At 39.5% G+C, this 25,082-nt stretch overlaps 1 protein-coding gene across 15 annotated transcripts in view; it reads left to right on the forward strand.

Annotated features, from left to right (window-relative positions):
* PHF20L1 (PHD finger protein 20 like 1) overlaps nucleotides 1-24,638 on the forward strand; it is an 83,808-nt gene extending 59,170 nt beyond the window's left edge. For 9 of the 15 annotated variants that reach the window (XM_077847287.1, XM_077847282.1, XM_077847289.1 and 6 more), the window contains 7 exons: nucleotides 4,280-4,444; nucleotides 7,671-7,852; nucleotides 8,875-8,974; nucleotides 10,296-10,491; nucleotides 14,060-14,426; nucleotides 15,622-15,787; nucleotides 17,120-24,638. In XM_077847287.1, coding sequence (XP_077703413.1) covers nucleotides 4,280-4,444; nucleotides 7,671-7,852; nucleotides 8,875-8,974; nucleotides 10,296-10,491; nucleotides 14,060-14,426; nucleotides 15,622-15,787; nucleotides 17,120-17,262 — 1,319 coding nt within the window. In that variant the 3' untranslated portion in view covers nucleotides 17,263-24,638. The remainder of the gene's footprint in view (nucleotides 1-4,279; nucleotides 4,445-7,670; nucleotides 7,853-8,874; nucleotides 8,975-10,295; nucleotides 10,492-14,059; nucleotides 14,427-15,621; nucleotides 15,788-17,119) is intronic. The other 6 variants (XM_077847286.1, XM_077847288.1, XM_077847291.1 and 3 more) reach the window with 2 other exon arrangements.
* The last annotated feature ends 444 nt before the right edge of the window (nucleotides 24,639-25,082 follow it).

Genomic DNA, 25,082 nt, shown 5'->3' on the forward strand with positions numbered 1-25,082 from the left:
AGAGGGGGGGTGGTCCCAGTTAGTAAGAGATAAAGTTGCAAAGAAAATTTGGCACCCGAGAGTTGTGTTCCGCCGTTAACACTAACCCTGGTTTTGAAGAGTCCTTGATCCTTTAAAACATGTTAATACATTTTTATTTCTTTAATTGAAAAGAACTTTATATCTTTACATTTTAAAATCTGACCTATAAATGAAAATCTTAACTTCGTAAACAGACTCCTAGCAAATACTTAAAGATGCACAGAAGCATGGCTCTTTATACACAGCAGGTGTGGAGTTGGGTAATCACTGGCATCTTTGCAATTAATTATTACATTTGAGAATTTATTCTGGGCTATTTACATTCATCTTGGAAGTGACACTTTTCTCCAGATCAAATTAGAAGAGGGGTCTTTAAGCTGGAAATAGGGAGTTTTAAATAACTTAAAAATTTTAAAGACATCCTAATTTTAAAACATTCACATTATTCCTACTTGAGGTTCCTAATATAATATGCATTTTATTCTACAGTTACTACTACCAGGGAGTTTTAAAGATTCTTTAACACTGAATGCTATTTTGCATATCCTGCTGGTGCTTATTATGTACCAAACGTGCTATAATAATTTTATATACAGTGGTTTATTTAATCCTCACATTAATTGCTGCTTTACAGTGGAGCCTCTTATACCCATTTTAGAAACTGACCTGAAACAGAGAAAGAGAGTTGTCCAAGCTCATGTGGCTCTTGAGTGGTGAAAAGCAGATTCAAACCCAGGTAGTCTGGCTTCAGTCTTAATTTTAACTTTAACCGGCATGCTCTATTGTTTTGTTACTTCCTGGGCCTTAGAGAGCATTTGTTAGACTGTGCATTCTTCCCTCTAGCACGTTTTTACTTACCTTTACTGGTGTAACAGTTGTTTGTACAAGAAACGGCCTTGTTGGGATTCAAGACTGACAACTTTGCCAGTGTTTACCTTTGTCACTTTGAGCCAGTCGCTTCATCTCTCTGTCTTTTCTGTGTAACTGTGAGAAGACCGAAGGCATACAGAGATTTAAAAGAACTAGAATGAGAAATGCAGGGAGAATCCAGAACATTGTGTTGTAAACACAGAGACTCCAAGGAGCTTGCAGGCAAGCCTATCGGCATATTGTAAGAGCAATAGGGAGCATGCAGTTATCTCCTGGGAGGGTAACAGTGATGCAAAGTAATCTCCGTTTGTAGCGGGTTGAAGTGATCTAGGATCGGGCTTTACATGGAGGATTACAGTTGGTCTAACCCTGAAGCCAGCCGTGGACCTTTTATTCACAGTAGCCAGAGGGGACTGGCGTGGGGAATGCAGGTGTGGTGCAGAGTGCTAAGAAGTTTCGTTTAGTTGCTAAAACCACGTGGAGAGATTCCGTATCAGCTTATTTTATTAATAACACAAAATTTATATTTCTACCACTATCCTCAGGCTCAAGCTATATGTACTCCTACATTTACTTTGCTGAGAGGGCAATGTAAATAACATGTCATTGATAAAAGGGCAGTTTTCAAAGCTGAGCATTGGGTTTGCATCTTCACTGCAACGCTTCTAGCGTTGACCTTTGGCGGGTTATTTAAATTGTACAAATGTCAGTTTCCTCACATCTAAAATGGTAATAATAGTTTCCACTAGGTAGCTTTATTTTTAGGATTCAGGTAGTCATTGTTACAGTATTTGACACAGTGGCAGCTGGCATTCAGCAAATGCCCTTTTCTTGTCTGTGTCCAAGTACCATGGCCTTAGGCAGCCTGTGGTCACTGTGCGGCCCTGTGCCACTCCAAGATCACTCTGGTCTGACAGCATATGCAGCATCCGAGAGTGTCCCCACTCTTGACCTGCTGGAGGTGAAGCCCAGGAATCTGCTTTCACAAGCTTTCCAGTTCATATACAGATCAAACGTTGAAATCTGCTGGTAACACTTTGTGGTTAAGAGTAAGGCTCTACAGTTAGGTTCTCTGCATTGAAAGCCTGGCTTTGCCAAGGAGAGCTGTGTAATCTTGGGCAATTTAACCTTTTCTGTCTCTGTTCTTCCACTTGTAAGATGGCACTAGCTGTTGTAGCTACCTTATCGTATTAACTGTGAGGATCAAGAGTTAATACACTTTTAAAGCACTTAGAATCATGGCGCACAGTGGGTGCCCAATAGATGTGGCTGTGCTGTAGTATTTACAGTGAGTGCTATGGTAGTGTCCAGTTGCTGCTCTCACAGAATACTGCATATTAGTGACTTAAGACAACCCAAATTTATTATCCTAAAATTCTAGATCCCAAGTCCAAAGTGGGTCTCAGTGGAATGAAGGTGTCAGCAGGACTGTTCCTTTCAGGAGGCTCAAGAGGAGAATTCGTTATCTTGCCTTTCCCAGTTCCAGAGGCTCTTGCGTGTCTTATCTCACATCCCCCTGACCATCCTCAGAGCCAGCAATGGCCACTCAGGTCTTTCTCACTCTACCACAGGACTCTTCTTCCTTTCTCTTGTACATTTAGGGACTCTAGTGATTACATCGGGCCCACCTGGATAAGCCAGGATAATTTTGAGGTCAGTTGGTTAGCAACCTTAATTCCCTTTTGCCACAGAACCTAACATAGTCATAGGTTCTAGGGATGAGGAACGTGGATGTCTTTAGGGACCGTTATTTTGCCCCCCACCACTACCACCTGAGATGGTTATTCCATGCACACCAACATTGGTACTGCTCTTCTGGAAACTTGCTTTCCTATGCTTGACCTTTCCCACCTCTTCCAGCCAGTTCCACCTCTTTCTGTTCCTAACCTGCCTCAGGTGTCCTTTACAGCATACTCAGTTGAGGAAATAGAAGCCACCAGATGAGAACTCGCTCATCCATCCACATGTGCTTAGCTGTGCGGATCCGTCTCCTGATTTGTCTGTAAGATAATGGAAGCAGTTGTCTTTCTGTTCTTAAAATCCTGGCGCTTGTCACCCCGCCTCCCCTGGATCTTAGACTTTTGAGGCGATGTGTAGGATCTTTTATCTTTAAAAAAGCCCTCCTCTGGGGACGCCTAGGTGGCTCAGTCTTTTGAGTGTCCTACTCTTGTTTCGGATCAGGTCATGATCTCAGGGTCCTGGGATTGAGCCCTGAGTGGGGCCCCGCGCTCCGTGGGAGCTTCTCCCTCTTCCTCTCCCAACTTTTCTGCACCTTCCCTCACTCTGCTTTCTCTCTAACATAAATAAAATCTTTGATAAGTGAATAAATACTTTCCTCTGAACCTGCATTCCTTCTCTGGTTTCTCCATCCCTCTCTTACTCTTCAGCCCCATCTCAGAGCCCTGTTTTCCACCTCTTCTGTTCAAACAGAAGCCTGGAGACAAGCCTTTTGATGCCACACCAGCCCCTCACCTGCCGTCTGCAGATCCCTGCATCTGCCTGCAGTCTTCGTGCCTGGTGCCTTCCTCCCAGGCCTGGCCATACTGCCTCCTGCCTGTGCCTCCCTGCACCCTCCCTCATCCCATAGCTCCAGGGGACTTTCAAAGCCCTGAACAGACTTGTATCACTCTCTTTTTGCTGAATTTAGGATAAAACTCAAAAACATGTTTAACCTAACCTGCCACTGCCACTCTAGCCTCATTTCTTCTTGTTCTCCTTCACTGTGTTGTAGACACAGTCTCAGATAGTCAGATATGCTAGGCTCTCCTCTGCTCCAAGGCCTTCCCAGGGCCCAGAATCCTGCCCTCTCCTGTCAGTCCCCTCGTGACAACCTGCTCTGCTGGAAGCTGCAGGTGGCTGCTCCCTGTCCTATGCATGAGTCATGATAAGCTGGGGAAGACAGGACTTGGATTAACTTCTTTCAGGACCACTTAATTTCACTCAAAGGTTCTTGCTGAAAAATGTAGCAGTTAACTGAATTATCAGTGTAAAAATTGACATGCTACACATTTTGAGCACCTCTTTACAAACTGCAAAAAAAATTATTTCCATCTTGCATATCTTACTGTAGACAGAGCTGTCGTTATAATGGAGAGAAACTGTAGAAATAATTCTTTTTCACTTCTGGACTGGCTAACAGGAGTTTACCTGGTACCAGCTAGAACATGGTACTCCCTGGTATGTGTGTACTGCCTGGGGTACATTTCCCAGGTGTTCTCACCAAACCCACTTTATTGGGTACACAGCGATCTAGTTGTTCGTGGGTAAGGAAAGATGTCCCCGGTTATTTTATGTCTTGTAAAACGTGACTTTCTTGTTAATTTTTGTAGTGACTCTTCCTGATGACCTGACACTTTATTAATATTTCTTTATGTATCTTATGTTACAGACTATTCAGACTATGAAGACAGTTCTCTAGAATTTCTGGAAAGGTGCTCTTCTCCACTAACTCGATCTTCTGGGAGTTCTCTGGCTCTGCGAAGCATGTTTACGGAGAAAAATACAACATATCAGTACCCAAGGGCAATTTTGTCAGTTGATCTTAGTGGTGAAAGTATGTGTAATCATGTAATGCTTAAACAAGTCTTAAGATTCTTAAATGTGGAACTGAGATAAAAACATACTTCATTGAGGGCTTGTCTGAGCAGGGCACACGGTTTAAAAAGTTATCCCGTAGACTAATATGAAAAATCTCAACTTTTTTAACTTCTATAAAGTCAAATTGGCTTTTATAGTTAATTGTAGGACAGACGGGAAGGAAATTATTAGTATCTCCTATGTACTGGTTATGGGTATTTTTACATGCATATTTGGAGTCTGTCAGGTTTCCCTACAAGCCGTCCTGACAGCTGGGGTGTTCAGGACTCTTGCCTTCCGGTGCTCTCAGCAGCGGGAGGGAGACTCTCCTAGTGGAGACATCGATGGCAGTGGCTTGAGACTAGAATAAGGGATGGGGTCTTCATCTTATGTCAAACCACAGGGATCCTTATGGCTGAGCTCACTTCCTGCCTTCTCCTTTCTTCTGAGGGCCCGACATGGTAGGTACTAGGTGATATGTTACCGTTTGCATTGTTACCACTTGCTTTCTTCCAGGCCTATTTCCCATCTAGCCCATGGTGGAAAAAAGTGTCATCTTCCCTTCTTCCTAAAATAAGCACACAGCACTTTGGGGATTCATAATTTTAAAACATTGGCGGGAGGGAGGTTTAGGAAAATGTCCCTCCTTCTTTTCTAACAAACACAAATCCCCTGGTCCCTTTTGGGCCAGTGGCTCTTCACCCCAGGTGTCCATGGTAACTGTCACTGTGATACTTTGATGAAGCGACCCATACGGAGACATGCTGCAGAACACAATGAGGTTTCTGGGAGGGCAGATGGAGTTTCCGAGTGATTGTTTGGGGATGGGTGGCAAGGGTTGAAAATCATGTAAGAACATCAAGATCTAAAAGTCATCATTTTACATGGAGTGCTGGAGAACGGAGAGGATGTCTGGGCTGGCAGTGCTGCCAGAACCTGAGGCGTGAGTGGGGATGGAAGGAGAGGCCACGGGTGTGGGCTCTCAATTCTGCTGTGTCTTCTGCCCTGGTTGTGACCAAGCACTAAGCTGTTAGAACGGATGTTGATAGAGGGCATGGGTCCTGGGCCAGAGGTTCTCAAGTGTTAGCATGCACCAGAACCCCCTGGAAGGCTGGTTAAAACACCTTTCTGGGCTTCATCCTCAGAATTTCTGATGCCTAATGAGCTCCCAGGTGATGCTGGTCTGGAATCCACACTTAGAGAATGTGCTGGGAAAATGGCAATGATAGTTCAAGAGGTAGTGGTTGGAAGAGAATGGTGTTCCTGTGGCCACTCGGTGGGCGCTGTTGTTCGGGTGGTATTTCACTATGAGAGAGAACTTTTACTTTTCTTTTGTAATTTTCAACCCATAAACCCATTTACTCAGCCCCTTGAGGTCAGCCAAGCATTTGTTTGATGCTTGGGAATTGGTTATTCTAACTAGGTTTTCTGGCCAGTATGTTAAGTTTGCATTCTAAGACCATAACACCTGGTTATTTTGGCCATTGTTGTTAATGATTGCCATCCATATAATGCCACATCTGTGCCACAACAGTGCTTGAAACTGTTTATTCATGTTCTAGTCTGCCATTTTGAGACAAGAACTTATATTCAGGAAGGCCCAAGAGAAAATACTAATTTTGGATTTAAGCTATCAAGATGGTGCTAGCTTCCCAAAACTACTCATATTATTAGAAGGGTTCTATGATGCCTAATTGATTCACTCCTTCTTGAAAATTTTCATGTATTTCTCTAACATCATTTCTACTGACTTCACTTGTTTCAAGATGTCCCAAGACCCTAAAGAAAACATTTATTTTTCTGTAAAACTTTTTGTAAATCAAAAACAAAACATTCAAAAACAGGACACAATACCAGATTAGAAGCTGGTAAAAGAAGCACTAAGACATGAAATATTTAAAATATAAGCAGCATGAGTTTTTTTAGTTTGAAGTTGGCCAGCTTCTTTCTGGTCTGATTGTCTGAAAAGAGAATTTTCTCTGGCTATAGACTCCCCTCTTAGCTCCTCCAGAAGCATTCTGGAGTGGCTTGCTATGTAGATCAGGCTTCATTGTAAGCACCAGGTGTGGAGCATTCAGCAAGCAGAGCCCTTACTCCCACAGCCTGTAGATGCTCTGCAGAGGGAAGTGACTCAGGAGCAGATGAAGGAGGGGCACAGACCATGACTACAGGCCAAGACACCGAGGCGGAAGGAGCCACCTCTGTCTCTGAGAGGCTCCACTGACTGGCCTGCAGGTGCCTCACAGCAGAGAGCAGGTCTTCGACCATGCCTCTTCCCCATATCTCCATCCACACTCCTGCAAAACCTTTAGTGTCCTGTCATCATTTCTTTCCCTTTGTTGTAAATAAAGATTTCCTTGTGTTTGCCTGGATTTTTTTTTTTTTCTTCCTCTATGGCCTGAGCGAAATTGTGGTCTTTGACATCAACACTGGTACAAATACAAACCTAAGACCTGGCGTTTAAGTCGAATTACATGTAGTAGTCCTCCATATCATCTACTTTCTAGAATATATTTATTTTTTAAAGATCTTTATCAAAGCGAGATTTTAAAAATTTGTAAATCCCTTAGGGAACTCATGATCCTAGTTTAAGAAATACTGGTGAAATCATTAACATAGGCTTTGGAGTCATTCCATTTAGCTTTACCGTTTGCTGACTGCACTACTCAAGCAAGTAATACATCTTCTATTTGAAGTGCTTAGTACAGTACCTGACTCATGTTAAGTGCAGTAGTGATTGATGATACTGATACTATTAAGAATAGTAGTATTGACATTAGACTCCAGGCAATCTCCTTCCCTTCTCTGAAGTGCCTTGTCTATGGTGCAAATAATGAAATCCATTCTTTTTACAACTTCTGATTTTGGGGAGGATCAAAAGGATTAACATTTGTGAAAGCATTTGAAAACTATGCAAATTTGAATTATTATCAACCTTAGCCACAACCTCTACAGGCACCAAGACTGGAGAAACTTTTCAAGTTACTTGCAATAGTGTATATATGAAGATGTAAAGTCAGTCATAATTACTAAGCTTCAAGAATCATTTGTTTCTTTATGCAGGGACAAAAACTCAATTCCCATTTGTTTGCCCTTCCTTTCTAAATACTTAATAGCTTATAATCACTTCCTTTTAACTCTATCTGAAAAGATGACACAGACATGGGAACTATATGCTGAGTCTACTTTTGTATATATTCTAGACTTATCAGATGTGGAATTCCTAGATGATTCTTCAACAGAGAGTTTGCTCCTAAGTGGGGATGAGTACAATCAGGACTTTGATTCAACCAATTTTGAGGAATCTCAGGATGAAGACGATGCTCTTAATGAGATTGTGCGATGTATTTGTGAAATGGATGAGGAGAACGGCTTCATGATCCAGGTAACTGGTCTTCCCAGTCAAAGCAATTATTTCAGGTGTTCAGCAAATGCATCAGGACTTCGTGTCCTTTTGTCACTCATGGTCTTATTGAAAACAGAGGTCTCTAACTTAACCATCACGTTTAAAATCCTAGTAATGATAGGAAAATCTCTTCAAATGAAGTAGACTTGCTCTCTTACATAAGGATCACCCTCCTTTTGCAAAAGTGTTGAGTTTGAGGTCTTCAGGCTGAAATTCTGGAAGCCACTCTTTGAACCCATTAGGGTAGGTGAGCATCCACATTAAAGTGTAGAGCACAGCAGCCCTTTTCTTACTGGCCTGGATTCCTTTTTTTTTTTTTTTTTGTTTTATTTATTTATTTATTTTTTTGGCCTGGATTCCTATTGTTTGTAGCTCTTCAATGGGCAGGTACAGAGACATTTCCACTCTTTTCAAAGACTTGCAAGGATTAAGCATTACAAACCAGCTGTTCCTGTAGAAAGGGTATCTTGAAGAGAAAAGAAGAGCATAACCCACATTTTGTGATGAAAGATTTGGAAATGTTAATTATAGAAATGAAGGGAGTAATCTCCTCTTTTCTCCCCCTTTTCAAAGGTTTTCTGAAACAAGGGAACTACAAATTTATAGGGTCACCACACAGGTAATACTTTGAGAAGTTGCTGCTACAGGCATTCCTGCAAACTTGCCTTAAAAAGAAAAATTCTACACTTAAATAAGCTATTTTAAAGAGGTATTTGCCCAGAAATTAGTGGGAAATAAATGAGAGCAAGTTTTGATTTTTTTTTTTATGGTTTAAGTAATATATCAAGGCCCTTTTGAGTAGCTGCAACTAGAGGAAGTTCTTGAAGTAGTTGACTATCAAAAATAAAATTCAACTTATATCAGTGTTGCATCATTGTGTGGAATAAGAATTGAGCTGTCGGCGGCCTCGAGACTGCCATGGCTGACTGTAAGGAAGGGGATTTGTCTTTTTTCCCAGCGAGCAGGCCTATGATTGTAAGCACTCCTGTGTTTTCTGGCAGTGTGAAGAGTGCCTATGCTGGCAGCACAGCGTGTGCATGGGGCTGCTGGAGGAGAGCATCCCCGAGCAGTACATCTGCTACGTCTGCAGGGACCCTCCTGGTAAGCCTCCTCCCCATGCTGGTGGCAAGGCGCCTAAAGATCTGGTTATGGATTCTGTAATGTGCCCGCTGTATAAAGACACCATGACTTCTTCGTCAGTTCAGTTCTGCCTCCATGTGAAAATTTTAAAACATTTTTCATTGCTTGTTACAATTTTGTTTTCCATGTTAGTTACCTAGGCCAAAACATTAGCCTCATCTCATTGACATACCTGCCATGTTACTGGAAGGACAGAGTTCTGGCTTTTTCCTGGAAAAGGATTAGGCCCTTAGTATGTCCTTGTGTCTTGATTTCTAAGTAAGTTTATGTGTGGCTATTTGACTGGAACTGTATTCTGAATGTACACTCCTCATGACATGGTTTTAAAAAAGTTTCTGATCCTGCTGCATATCCAACTAGTTGTCAGTAGATGGCATCTCCAGTGATCACTTGCTTTCCCTTTATTTTACCCATGAGACAACTAAGGTGTGGAGGGTTGCATTCCTTGTGCACAAGGGTAATAGCAAGCATTGCAGACCTGAGATGAAAACCTGTCCCTTTTGACTCCCTGTCCAGTACCTTCCTCCATGCCAGAGGCTCTTTGAGTAGCAAAGCTTTGCATATTGTACACACTTTGAGCTGCTTGGGCAGAAAATAACTAGATATTCTCAAATAAAAGCCTACCAAGTTCTCCTCTTGTCTATCTTAAAACCAGGAAGCAGGAGAATGATTAATATAAATATAGACATTTGCTTATTCATTCAGCAGCATTTATTGGATGCCTTCTATTTGCCAGATGCTGGTAAGAGGTAAGATGATTGATTCTAAGCATGCCGTCCACTGTCTCAGTATAGTAGGGGTCACAGACGCATAAGCAACTCATTTCATTGACATTGAAGATACATTTTACAAGACCCGGTGAGATCTTGAAGAGGGGTCCATATTCACTTAAGTAGAACTGTATTTCATCCTGTTCAAAACAAATGTTAGTGAGAGAACGGATACCCTGTCTAGTTTCTATCCAGTCTTCTCAGCCTTTCTACAGGATATATGACAGATACGTAAAAATTGGGAAGCCATACCCTGAGGGTTCCTTTGCGGATGTCCTCTGCCTGTGAGCATATCCTTCATGGAGTGTGTTCTCCATAGCGGGCAGGAGACCCAAAGGTTGGAGGAACTCTCACAGCGCCAGCTCCTCAGAACCCTGTCTTGCTCATCTTTTGAATTTATTCTTAGTACCAGAGCTCACCCTGCTTACTGAGTAGTGTTAATAAGATGGCAGTGGAAGGGAAGTCTGAATACGTGGCATCCTTTGTCATTGTGATGTCCCCTTCACCTACAGGTCAGAGGTGGAGTGCAAAATATCGTTACGATAAGGATTGGTTGGATAATGGGAGAATGTGTGGGTTATCGTTTTTAAAAGAAAATTACTCTCATCTCAATGCCAAAAAGATAGTTTCCACACATCACCTGCTTGCTGACGTCTATGGTGTCACGGAAGTCCTGCATGGGCTACAGCTGAAGATCGGCATACTCAAGTAAGTGAGGGACACAAGGCCCCAGCTAGGGGGAATTTCAGTTCAGGGTGATTAGGTGGCCTTTTGAAAGTTCAGATGAGCACTTTGGAAGGCAGAAGAGCTACTTGAATACATTTTAACTTTTAAAGGTAGAAACAATAAATATTTTGGATGAATAGCCGCTTCCCACCTCTTGTCCTTGCATGAATAAGTATGGTTGAGGGTCAGAACCACATCCGATATCCAACAAACGTCAGTCCCTGCCCCACTGTTTTGCGTTCTGGCCACGCGCAAAATTAAGTTCCGTGGGTTGGTGCATCCTGTATTTTGTATCCTTCTGCAGGGATGGTGTCAAGATGAGGTAGATTTAACAGCATATTGTTTTAATTACCTTAAGACCAACTTTGAAGGGAGCAGCTCATAGAATCCATCCCTCTGCTGGGCAGCAAATGTGTTGTAGTCTTCCCAGATCATTTTCCCTTAAAAAAAAAAAAAAAAAAACTGAAATCTGAGCCTCCCTAAGTAACATGTCCAAGTGTTCTTGAAGCCCTCGTTTTCAGTTCTTCCTAGTTCCTAACTAGAATTCCTCTCTTTAAAAAGGTATTTTATGTAAAAACAAGATTCACCAGTTCTTTACAAGGTTGTCTTCATTGGGACTCACTTGCCTGGGCCAGAAACTTGCCCTTTCCCCTCCTTCTGTCCCCATCCAGGTACCTTTCCCCTCAGCTGGGTGTGCCAGGGCCACCTATCTACCATGATTCCTTGACCTTGTTCTGTGCCTTCCTGTCTCTTCATCCTGTCCCAGCCCAGGCTGTTCTTTTCCCATGAACAGTTGCCACACCATTTTAGTTCTCCGTGGCTCCAGTCTTGGACTCTGAGCTCATCCTTCTTATTGTTGCCCGTGTGATCTTGGTAAAAAATAAATAGGAACTTGAGGCACCTGGGGGGCTCAGTCGGTTAAGCATCTGCCTTCGGCCCAGGTCATGGTCTCAGGGTCCTGGCATTGAGCCCTGCATCCTGGTCCCTGCTTCTCGGGGCATCTGCTTCTCCGTCTGCCCCCCGCCCCATGCATGTACACATGCGTGTAGTCTCTCTCTCTCAAATAAATAAAACCTTAAAAAAGAGATAAATAGTAGCTTATCTCTTTTTTGACTTCATATGCCCCCGTGTCTTCCCACCTCTCCAGCTCATGCTCTGAGTCTTTCCCTGATAATGTCTTCTACTATTCAGTTGTCATCTTCCCTTTCCCAGTTGTTTTTCCCAAACGTCACAACTCTACCAAACCATAATCCCTGAGCAAAGCCTGCTTTTTCATGACTACAAGCCTTTATTCACTCACACCCAGAACAACCTTGTACCATTAGTCTTTCTAGCAGATACCTGCCCCACCAGAGCTGATCACATGCCCTTCTTGGCAAACTCCTTGCTACTGATATTGGCACTTTGTTGCACTTTGTTTTCTTGTGTCTGTCTCCCCTTACTAACCACAGTTCCCCTTAAGGTAGGGCTTGTGTCTTATTCATCATTTTGTTCCCACTGCTTAGTGTAGGGTTAAGTACTCAGTGACTGTTTGTTAAATGTAATTTGCTTCTGTTGTATGTCATAGATCTGATTATGGATTTCTTTATGAAAAGAGCATGCAAATGCTAAAGCCTAAAGGAAGAGCTAACTTATTAAAAGGAAAATCTAGTTCATGCCAGAAATTAGTGCTCTAGTATGAGATTTCATTTATTTCTTAAAATAAACCTGAATAATAGGTCTCCTCTCATCTGAGAGATGGGTAGTCAAAGGTAGAGGTTATGCATATAACTTGTCCAAGCTCAGTGACGGAGCAGGACTTGATCCATTGCACTGTTAGACTACAAAACTAGCTTTCTTCCGTGCCTTTACTGTGAGAGAATTTTAGTATTTTCTGATATTAAATTATTAGGGAGTCCAAAAGATAAAATCTGTAATTTCAGACCAATACTTGGGTATTCTCAGAAGATTGATTTGATCCCTGGGTGTTTATCTAACCTGGAAGTAATTAATTCACAAACATTGAACTTTCTAAAAGGTTTATGCCTCCTGAGTATCTCTGTTTCTTATCAACTCTGTTCAAAGAATTCTGGTTTTACTCAACTGCAGAATTTTAATGACTAGAATTAGCTGTGCAGTATCATGCTTATATGTTGGGTGAGGATGGCAATAAGAGCGCATTATCATAGACTGCAGGTGACGGTATAATTAGGGCAATGTCTCCAGAAGCCGCTGGGGCAGTACCTATCAAATTTAAAATGTGTACCCATTATCCAGCAGCTCTGTATCTGACTGAAATATCCCCACTCATGTGCAGAGATCACAGGAACACACACACAGGCACATGTCTGTAGGTGGGGAATGGGTTGGTGTGCCTAGACTGTGGTAGATTAATATTGTTCAGCTACTAGAATAAAAGTGAGGGAAACATCTATGTATTGAGGTGGCAAGATGCCCGTATATGTTACATATGAAGAAGGCAAACAGAGCCCCAGTGTACAAAAGAGAAAGTACATGCTTACCTATTTAAAAAATAATTGTATGGGTGTAGAAAATGTCCAAAAGATCATATCTCAGTTTTTTGTAATTGCCATAGTAGGAAAGTTTTTACTTTGTACGCATGTATTGCCTGATGTTTTGTTGTGAACAAGTACCACTTTTGGATTGAATGAGGATTTTAAAATATGCTAGTATAAAGGTTTTTGGTGTTATACAATTTTAAAACAGTGAAAAAAGTCAGCAGGAGAATAAGTGCATCTATCAAATGATGATGTGCACTATCAACAGAATTACATTTATCGTTGCTTTTTTTTTTTAAGATCTTATTTATTTCAGAGAGAGAGAGCATGAGTGGGGAGGAGGGGTTGAGGGAGAAGCAGACTCCCTGCTGAGCAGGACCCTGAGATCCTGACCTGAGCCGAAGGCAGATGCTTAACCTACTGAGTCACCCAGGCACCCCTCATTATTGCTTTTCTACCTGAGTATTATTTCTATAAAATTGTGAGAATTCAAACTTTGGATTAAATTCTGAGACAAGGGGATCCCTGGGTGGCGCAGTGGTTTGGTGCCTGCCTTTGGCCCAGGGCGCGATCCTGGAGTCCCGGGATCGAATCCCACGTCGGGCTCCCGGTGCATGGAGCCTGCTTCTCCCTCTGCTTGTGTCTCTGCCTCTCTCTCTCTCTCTCTCTCTCTATCTCTGTGTGTGACTATCATAAATAAATAAAGAAAAAAAATATTAAAAAAAAATAAATTCTGAGACAAGTTACCCTAAAGAATACCTCTGCTTCTGTCTTGAGTCCCTGCCCTCCTTCTTACCTGGCCCCCTTGGTGGGGGATTGGGTCTTCAGCAGAGAAGTGGGCATCAGTCTGCTTGAGTCACCCTCACTGTATAAAAGGCACGGACAACCAAGGGTTATCTGTATCATTTTACATTCTGAAATTTATTATGGCACTAAACTACTTCTTTCCTTTTCTTTCCTTTTCTTTCCTTTTCTTTTCTTTTTTTTTTTTTTCTCTTTTTTTTTTTTTTTTTTTTTGTCCCAAACTTCTCTTTCTCTAACTTTGCTTTAAGGAATAAACACCATCCTGACCTTCATCTCTGGGCTTGTTCTGGGAAGCGAAAAGATCAAGATCAAGGAATTGCTGGGGCAGAGAAAAAAGTAGCAGTGCAAGACAAAGTTAATGTAGAGGAAAAGAAACACCACGTACAGAACCATAAAGAACCACCTCGTTTGCCCCTAAAAATGGAAGGAACTTATATAACAAGTGAGCACAGTTACCAAAAGCCACAAAGTTTTGGTCAAGACTGCAAATCTCTCGCAGACCCTGGAAGCTCAGATGATGATGATGTTAGTAGTTTTGAAGAAGAACAAGAATTCCACATGAAAGATAAAAACCGTTCCCAATACTCACTGAAAGAAGATGGAATGCCTGAAAAGGTATAACTAACTCATTTGTTTGGCTTGGAAAATATGAAAGACCATAGGAAAATTTTATACAGTAAAACATACTGAATTCCCAGTAAAGTTATGCTTATATATCCGAGTTCCCAAGTATCTTGTTAGGGTACAGACTTTTTTTGCTCTATTAGAACCAGTTGAACATCAAATTATCCCCTAATTCAGGGTTGTAGTAATTTCAGCAAACTTTTACCCTAACCAAAGTTTCAGTTTTATAAGCACACTTAGATGCCTCCAAAAACCATGAGCCACATTTCTTTCCAAATGAAGACATCTGTGTGTGAGAATGTGTAAGTGCGTACTGGTATGTACACATTAATGCAATATGTGTTCAGGTAAAACATGGCACTCTTCTTTCTTTTGAAAATCTTAGCATACTTGTATATGCATATCAGTTCCATTATGCGATACACTGAATTCGTACATCCCTTTGTACACTGAATTTCTGTAAACTGCTTTCCTATTCATAGGGATTGTCTTAGAGCTATTGTTTCTTCATTTTTCATTGATGTGCCACTTTAAAATTAGTTCTTTATTTTTCTGGCCTGTTTTATCAAGAAATCGCTGTAAGTACATAAATTTGGGAAGCTGATAGTTCATGATACTTGTGGTGAATCATTTTGTATCCCTCTTATGAAGTCTTTCTGATGAGTCTGAGTTCACATTTTGTGTGTGTGTGTGTGTTAAGCAGTTTGCACTTCTAAGTTTTTAAAGACTTTTATCTTTCTCTTGCCTCACTGATTTAACTGTGAGAGTTAATTACAGTTTGCAGTTTAATTAGACTTTAAACTGGCCTTTGTCAGCTTCCATGATTTTTTCCATCATTGCTTTCTGCCTTCACTCTACTTATGTCATTAGTTTAGGTTCATTGAGGAAGGGGTTAGTCTAAATGAGCTCTGGGCTTTCTCCTTACAGAGTATAATTAGCAACTTGTATCTTTAGCATGTCTTGTTGAATGCCCTCCACCCTGTGGAGCCCCCATGCGAGGCTTTTTGGAGAGACATGGTAGGCATATCTACTCTTTTAAGGACCATCAGATCTAATTCAATTATGTGCTAGCACTTCCTTTAAAAATACTCTGAGTCAGATTGGACTTCCCAGATCATTGCATATCTTTCCTGTTATGACGTTACATTTCACCTAATTTTTTTCTTTTTCCGATGGTTCTTTGGAGAAGAATCCAGCTGAAAGGAATACGGTATTTATTTATAATGATAAAAAGGGCACTGAAGACCCAGGAGACTCACATCTTCAGTGGCAGCTCAATCTCCTTACACACATAGAGAATGTGCAGAATGAAGTTACCAGCAGGATGGACCTAATAGAAAAAGAAGTTGATGGTAATTTTCAGAAAGAGCTAAAATACAATGACTATAGTATGTAAAGTGTGTTTATTGCTGTTACGAAGATGTTATGTAAAGCATTTTTAAATTATGGGATGAGAACTGTAGATGCTGTCCGTACTGGTGGAGTGTCTCACTCTTTTACTTTGCATTTAACAGCTGGTGTTTGGGGTCTTTTAGGCCAAAAACAGTGTAACTGGGTATTGTCTCCTTTTTTTAAAGGTGGATATTTATTAAATACTGCCCTTCTGCAGGGTGCAATATAGAGCTCATATGCAATATTTATTAGTTTCATTGAACTGTGTTTTCTTTGGAAGTCAGTGTAACGGCCTTAAGCATATTTAAAATATGGGGGAAAACATTTTTTGTATCTTTGCTCTCACTGTGGTCAGTAGGAAGTGTAATTAACAACAATAAGAAACTCTCACAAGCTCTAGTAGGTAAAACTTAAGTTTGTACACACATTTTCAGATGGTCTTCTTTGATATTTTTTATTTTATCACAGAGGGGCCTGAGGGACAGGAAAGATATCCCCATTTTATGGTTGAGAAAATAAAGAGTATCTGATTACTAATCCAGTGGTTCCCCCCCCAACCTCATATGTAAGCTTGTATTACCTTTTTTAAAAATTTTACCCCACACGTAAGTTAGAGCCCCTACTGCTTTGTTTTTCCCCATGAAAAAAGGAAATAGCAATTCCATTTCAAAAGCATCTTCCATTTGGTTTAAGCTAGCTTTTTGTTACTTTAATGTTTTGAGTAGATTTTCGATGGGGAAAAAATGCAATTTGACATTATCTCTTATTATTAATAAAAAGCGTGGAATAACTGTTCTGCCTAGACTTCTAATGTGCTTGCAATTTTTTATAGTAATGGTAAAATAGTGGGACTGAGAAATCGACACCTTGTTGCCTTTGTTAAAAAGAACTTCTGATTTAAAAACAAAAACGGTTAGCTAAGTTTCATCTAAAATGAAGTAGAGATGATTTAAGTCTAAAATAATAGCTTCAGCAGGCACAGGAAACTGTTTCCTATTCCAGAAGAGAGAGTAGTAGAAGGATCAGATATTCAAAATGAAATCAGTTTATGCCTATAAAGGGGAAAAGTATCTAAAATAATAACAAAAGTTACCAAGAAGAACTAGCTCTTGTGGGGTGAGATATAAAATAAAGGATGCTAAAGCCGCTCAGAAATGGCTTGAGTATATCTATGGCCTCCTAGAGAAAGGGACGTGAATTCTGTCTCCATCCTTTTCCAGCCTTCCAGTTATGTCATTTTGTGACTTCTTCCAGTTGCCACTTAAATTTGTTTGTTCTGTTCTCTCTTTTAGTTCTGGAAAGCTGGCTTGATTTCACGGGGGAGTTGGAGCCACCTGACCCTCTCGCAAGACTGCCCCAACTTAAACGCCATATCAAACAGCTCCTAATTGACATGGGCAAAGTACAACAAATAGCGACGCTTTGCTCCGTATGACAACAGTGAAAACCTAATGAAAAAGAATGTGGGTCTCTTCAGTCAATAATTTTTTATTGTCCACGTGACTGCTAAGTGGATAGTAAAAAAGCTAGTGATGTTTGGTCATTTACTGATTTGTGACATCAATAGGATAGCACCTTGAAAAGGAAAATGAACAACTTTATCAAGGAAGCTAATATTAGAAAAAGCTTTATGAGCAAGCTACAAATGATAATGTGTAATATGCCAGGGATCAATGAAGTTGAATATAATTTATACCAAGGAAATCGAGTTGGCAGGATTTTTGAATAGTTGCTTTATGTGAAGTTTGAAGTACGTGTAGAGAGAAATATGGTGTGTTTATATAATTTTTAGTAGAAAGATCCATGTAATAAACCAGCATTTGGCCAAAAGCCAAACTGTAGAGGAGAGGAAATTCTGGAGAGTTCTGTAAGGTTGCTGTACGAACTATCTTCTCTGCAGTTGATCCAGCTGCTCTGAAGCTTAGAGTATTTAAACTTTTACGGGATCATGAGCTGTTTCTTAGGTGATGAATGTCTTTAATCAGAAAACTGACAGTGTAAGCCTCACTTCTGAGGAAAACAGTGGTGGAATTCTGACTTCATTATGATTATATATTTTTAAAATGCCAAATAATTGGAATTTCTAAGATGCAGGCATTAAGCCCATTATAAACAATGGCTTATAGAAGGGTCAGTGTGCCAAATGACGATGACACTGCTGGAGAGAGAATGTTAAATGTCATGGGGGTTCCACCTCCAGGACTGACTTAGGCCATCAGCCCATCAGAAACATAAAGTCATGTGCACTATATATGTACCATATATAGTTGAGTTCAGGACTCAGGCATCAGCGTACAGTCTGATCCTGAGTATGCTTGGTGTTTGCCTTCAGATAAAAATTGTAAATAACCTCAGCTGGGATGAGGAGTGACAAAAATGTCAAAATAATTTGTGGCTGTGGATTTTTTTTAACTGCTGGTAGTGGAATACTGGAAAAGCTTCATTTCTGAAGATAAATTTTATTTTTAAAAAATACATGCGCACTCAAAACTTGTAGCTTTGATCACACATGGACAAATTTCTGAAACCAAAGGCAACTAAGTTGCTGAGTTAGCTCTTGCTGGATTTTGGGCCCAGGTCCTCCTGCCTGCCAGTGCTCCTGTGAGCTGTGTGCTGCCGCCATGCTCCATACGCACGTATGCGGAAGCGTGTGTGCTTGTTTGAAACAAACACTCAACGTACATATGTACATAACCTACACATATTTATATCTGCACATATCTAGTTTTATTACTATAGACTATAAGAGTTGGTGGTTAACATGAAATGTTACCTTTTAACAGACTGTTTTTAAAAATTAAAAACGTATGTACAGGTTTTGAAACTTTTTTAAAAAGGGGTAAAAGACTGTTCAGAGGAGGCTATTTGATGATATAACACTTGAATATTTTATGCCTCATTCTGTTTATCAGTTCTAGTGATCTGTGTAAATGCATTTTAGAACTGATACACAGTAAACTTGAATTTATCTTTGATAAGAATACATGCCACTGTACATTCAGATATTATTTAAATTTGCAAACACACTGTTCTATATGTAAGGTACTGTATGTAAAACTCTTTATTAAAACTATTCCGCATATCCTAAAATTTCAGCTTGCCTTTTTGCGGCCTTATATTTTGACGTAAAGACCATTAAAAGAATGTGCAAAACCGTCATTAGACATTTTTATTGCCTTTTGACATTTTCCAACCTGACAAATGTGCCAAAGATCAGTAGACATAAAATACGGTCCTGTGTATTTACTTGTTATACCTTAACTTTATGCTTACTGGGAAATGAAAAGCTTGAGTAGAGGTGATTGGGGTACTTGCTTAAATTTGCATATGAAAGCAAAACAAAAATAAGCCTATATTCCATGTATGGTGTAAACTTGCTAATGTCAGCATCTCAAGATTGATTATGTTATCTTTCATTTCTGTCCAAAGTAATGGCTCTAACCTTTTCCCTGTTGTGGTCAAATTCCAGACATTGAAGTTGTTTGTTTTCCAGAGCGGAGCAAATAGCATCGTTAACCTATGAATAGTGGAGTTGCCTAGATTCTTGTCACATACACAGATGACCCTTTGTACCTAGTAATGCTCATCTTCTCAGTCCCTGGTGGCCACAGTTAGGTTGATGTGCATCATTCTTGTAGTACCTTCTTATACTCAGGTCACTTCATTTGTTCGCAGCCAGCAAATAGGAAGTTCCATTAATACTAAATTTTTGCTCTTATGTATATGAGAAAGTCTGGATTTTTTAATTTAGATTTTTAAAGTAAATCTATGTCAGATTACTTTTATGCACATATCCATCTAATTTAGAGTATATCAACACTTGGGTGAAGTCTTAGCAACTAGTAAGCTGAGCCTTTTCCCTGTTTAAGAGTATGACTTGTTTTTGAGAAGGAGGTCCGTTGTGAGAGTTTTCAGATGACTTGATTTTCTTTCCACTTGGTCTTGCTTAAAAAATATGTCTTTAAGTAGAAGCAATAAACTAGAGAGCGTGTTTCTTGAAAGAATAACTTTTCACTGCTACCCAGACAGAACCAAATGAGCACTGGTGGGATGGATCCTTAGTATGGTACAGGTAAATGTACTTCCTCATACCTGTGTGTGGTCCTATTGCCTAAGGACCTATTCTCAATTTTTTTTTTTTTTCCTATTCTCAAATTTAAGGACGATGCACCCTTTCCTTAAGGAACTCAGTCACTCTCAGTTTCATAGCATTCTTATTTTCACTGGCTGACTTCCTCTCACATACTCATTTTCCACATGTTTGAAACAAAGCACCGCACTTCCCATCCAGTCAACTAGACCTCCTCCGCCTTCACTCTCTCTGCTGTGATAGATGCTGAGAAACCCAGTCTCCCTGTATCCATCTCTTCAGCACTTGTGCTGGCTCCTCAAAACAGATGCTGTTTTCCTCCTTCGCGCCATCTCACCAGTGTTTTATCACATCATGTTGTGGAGGTGTGTTACCACTGGCCTCCCGAAACTTTAACCTTGCCTTCATGGTACTTCATGAAAATGGTCACTTGCCAGGCTAGAAGAGCAACACTTCCTGAGTGCCTACTTTGTGCCAGTATTGTACATTGTCTGCAGGATCTAGTCTGATGCTTGTGTGGATAGGTCAAACAAGATCATTTTCAAGATGGGGAAGCTGACAAGTTGATACGTTGAGAAACACGTCCTCAGTAAGACTTTAGTGGCAGGTTTGAGATGCAAACCCTGTGCTCTTCAAGCTCATGGTCTTGTCCTAGTTGAAGTGTGTTTCAACTGATTTTGTCAGTTTCGTTGTCTTTGCTAAAGCCGCTAGTGATGCCCTATTTCAAATCAGTTCTGTGTAACCAGGATCTCAAATTCATTGAAGTACAGCCTCACTCTTTGATGGACTATGCTTGTTTCCATGTCTTGCCTCCTTAACATTTCCCTCTTCTGAAAGATTCTCCTTTGTGTGTCTCTGCAAACCCAGGCAGTTATTCAAGCTTCGATTTTCTCTTCCATATCCAAGGCTGCCTCTAGTACCTGCATTGTGCCTGCTGCGGAGGAGCGACATCGGTGAGCAGTGCACCTGGCTGTAGTGGGGCAGGCAGGAGCTTTGCAGTTACGCCGCTCAAGTTTTCACTCTGGCAGTTTACTGGCAGTCATCTCTCTGAGCTTGGCATTCCTTATCTATAAAATGTGAATAATGCCTAACAGAATTGAGAGTTCAGTGAAGCAAATAAAAGTAACTAGAAGTTCTTATTAAAGTGTGAATTGAAGATTAAATGCAGGAGTGACCCTGTCATCTGTGTGCCAGCCAGCGGGTTATGTGGCTGGATATAGAATTAATAAGGTCATAGTCAACCTATTTTTTCAAAGAGATGGTTGGTATTAAAGAGTACAGGGAGCCAGAGAAGCAAAAGAAAGGAAAGATAATTAGATTTGTAAGTAGAGGGGTTTGGAGGAAATAGATTATGTGCATTAATTAAAAAATGGTCTTCAAATGTTTTTTGACCTCTGTGTAGGAATTTTGGAAAATTATAATCCACTCCTGGTGCCTAAATCTTTGGGTACCCCTAAAAGTGGGTCTGAAGACAAAACTTAAGTGTGCTTGCTGTATTTAAGAGATCAGCCAAAGAAGTTGGAGTGAGGAAGAGGGAGGGGCAGGGGAGGGGAGGGAAAACCCAGTATAATTATGCACAGTGGAGGACACTACTCTGGGCAGTGGAGCTTTTTTGTCATTTGAAACTGTTCACCATAAACTTAATTGCAAAGAGTGTGATTTCCAATTTGTAAATATTGGCATATGAAAACTAACCTGTTTTTAAATACATGTAATAGAACCAATTGTTTTGCTACTTAGCAACATCTATTTTCAAAATACACAAGCAAGCTTGCTCTTGACATTGGAACTTTTACATATTTTTATGTTCTTTTTTTTGCCTTTGCATTTCACTTTCCAGTAGAATGATGTCTTCCTTTATATTTACAGGTCTCTATAATTCTCCCTTTTGTCCACAAAAAAATTAAGTAGTAAATTACAATTAAAAATGTATAGGCTTCTTACTAGAATATCAAAATGCATGTAGCAAACACTAATAGTTCTGAATAGAAAATAGGAAAATCTACAATTAAGAAATCAGGATTTCAACCCTCCTTTAACACTAATTGATAGAATAAGTAGAAAATCGGTACAGAACACGAACAAATGTGAACGCTTAGTTTGACCTAACTGACCTACAACATTACACCCAACAACTAGAGAGCAGGAATTTCCTTTTCAAGTGCATATGGGATACTCAAAAAGATGGACAGCATACTAGGCTATAAAGCAGGTCCCAATACATTTAAAATAATTGAAATCGGGACGCCTGGGTGGCTCAGCGGTTGAGCATCTGCTTTCGGCTCAGGTCATGATCCCAGTCCTGGGATCGAGTCCCGCATTGGGCTCCGTGTGAGGAGCCTGCTTCTTCCTTTGCCTGTGTCCCTGCCTCTCTCTGTGTGTCTCTCATGAATAAACAAAGTCTTTAAAATAAAATAATTGAAATCATAGTATGTTCACTGATGACAATGGAATTAAATTGGAAATACATACCAGATATCTGGAAACCACTACCCCCCAAATGATTGATTGGAAATTATCAACATGTAAATGATCATGAATCAAAGAGGAAAGTTACAAGTAGAATCTGAAGACATTTTTTAATTGAAAATAAAAACAACATGCTAACATTTGTGGGCTGCAACTCAAGCAATATTAGAAGGAAATTTATAGGTTGAAATGGCTTATATTAGAAAGGTACACAGGTTTTTAACTAGGCCTATTGTGATTATTTCACAATATGTACAAATATCAAATCATGGATATCTGTAATGAGTATTTGTAAATTATACCTCAATTTAAAAAATTGGAAATTAAGAATGGTACAAAATCACTGATGTAAGATTTTAAAACTAGAAAAACAAACTACAACTAAAATAAATAGAAGAGGAAGGAAATATGTGCTGAAATAAGTGACCTATTAACTGCACAAACAATATGCAGAAACCATATGAACCAAAACAATTCTTTGAACAAACCAATAAAATTGGTTTAACCCCTACATGGACTGATCAAAAATTAGAATGGAAGAGGGAACATTGCTATGTGTCCAAGAAACAATTTTTAAAAATCTTATGAAAAATTATATGCCAATAAATTTGATAACTTCCATGAAGTAGAAGAATTCCTCAAAAGACAGGTTACCAAAGTGACTCAGAAATAAATACATTGGATTTGTAATTTAAAATGTTACCTCAAGACTCCAGGCCTGAACGTAAATTCTATGAAACATTTAAGAAAGAAATCTCAATGTTGCACAAGCACGGATATAAAACAGAGAAGAAAGAAACACTTAACTTTGACTTCATGGCAGACCAGGAAAAGCCACGGCAAGAAAAGGAAATTACAGACTAAGACACGGTCCTCTTGAACAGACACAAAAGTCCTCCAAAAAAATGTTAGCAATGTCAATCCAGTGATCCACATAATGATAATACATCAAAACCAAATTGAGTGTTCCACAGGAATACAAATTTGGTTTAATATTTAAAAATTAATGTAACATATCTTCAAAAGTCCTCCAACATTGTTCTGGAGGTCCTGCTAGTATAATATGTCACTGAGCAATAAGGGAAGAAAAAATAATTCTTAAAAAAAATAATTTAAAAATAATTTCAGTAGCATCAAAAATGTGAATACTGAGGAGTAAATCTAAAAACAGACATGCAGAACCTGTACCCAGAAAAGTCCAACAAAGCAATTCCTAGAATAAAGATGAAATAAATGAACAGAAAAATACACCAAGATCATGGATTGGAAGATGCATTATTGTTAAATGTTAGCTTTCCCAGAACTGACCAGTAGATAGAATCCAATTCCAGATAAAATCCCCCACAGACTTTTTGAAACACAAATTAGCCAACTGATTTGTATGGAAATGTAAAGGACCTAGAATAGCTTAAGCAATTTTGAGATAACACAGGACAGTTTCCCATTAGAGGGCTTGTCATAAAGCTACAGTTATCCACACGGTGTAGAGACTGCAAAGAGAGACGTAAATTGATGGAACAGAATAGAAAGACCAGAAATAGACCCAAAAAGTTATGGGCAATTGAGGGTCTGTCACTCCCCATCCTTGCCAGCATTTGGTGTTGCCAGTGTTTGGGACTTTATCTGTTCTAATAGGGGTACAGTGCTATCTCGTTTTAATTTGCATGTAGGTCCTCTGACACCATTTGTTGAAAATATTCTTTTCCTTTGAATTACCCAGCTGCCTCTGTTGAAAATCAATTGAAGGTAATCATGCAGATTTATATCTATAGTCTGCTTTCTCTTCCCATTGATCTATGTGTCTGTCTTTAAGCAATACCACACGGTCTTGATTACTGCAACCTTGTAAGTCTTGGAATCAAGCAGTGTAAGTCCTCTAATTATGTTCTTTCTTAACTGTTTTTGGCAATCCAGGTTTTTTGCATCTTCATAAAAGTTTTAGAATCAGATACTCAACTTTTAAAAACATGTCAGGATATTGACAGGAATTGCCCTGAATCTACGGATCAATTACTGTCAATACTTGAGTCTTTTGATCTAAGAGCATGATGTAGTTCTTCTTTGGTTCAAGATTTCCATACTGTTTTCTTAGCAATGTTTTGTAGTTTTCAGTGTTTAGATTTTGTACTTTTTGTTGAATTTCTAAATATTTAATTCTTTCTTCCTGATACTGTAAATGGAATTGTTTTTTTTCAATTTTATTTTCAGATATTTAATTACTAGAATATAAATAAAATTGATTTTTAAAAATATCTTTATGACTTTGTTAAACTCACTTATTAGTCTTAGAATTTTTGTATATTCCTTAATATTTTCTGACGAGGAGACTAAGGAAACTTCATAGATACATGGAATGTAAGACCTGGATTGGATTCTGGAACAACAGCAACAGAAGGATATTAGTGAAAAGATGGCGAAATTCATTGAAGTCTGTAGTGAATAATATATCGATGACAATTGCTTAGTGTGATAATTGCAATACGATTGGGTAAGATGTTAATATTCATGAAATTGATTAAAGAGGGAATTGTACCACTGTTCCAACCTCTGGATAAGTTGAAAAACTGTTTCAAAATAAAAAGTAAAAAAAAAAAATTAAGACAGAAGGAATAAAACTTAATGCAAAGTATGGACTTAATCATAATGTACAAATACTGCTCCAATAATTGTAACAAACGTACCACGCTAACGCAAGA

This window comes from Canis aureus, chromosome 14 (assembly GCF_053574225.1).
Source record: "Canis aureus isolate CA01 chromosome 14, VMU_Caureus_v.1.0, whole genome shotgun sequence".
Taxonomy (NCBI): Eukaryota; Metazoa; Chordata; class Mammalia; order Carnivora; family Canidae; genus Canis; species Canis aureus.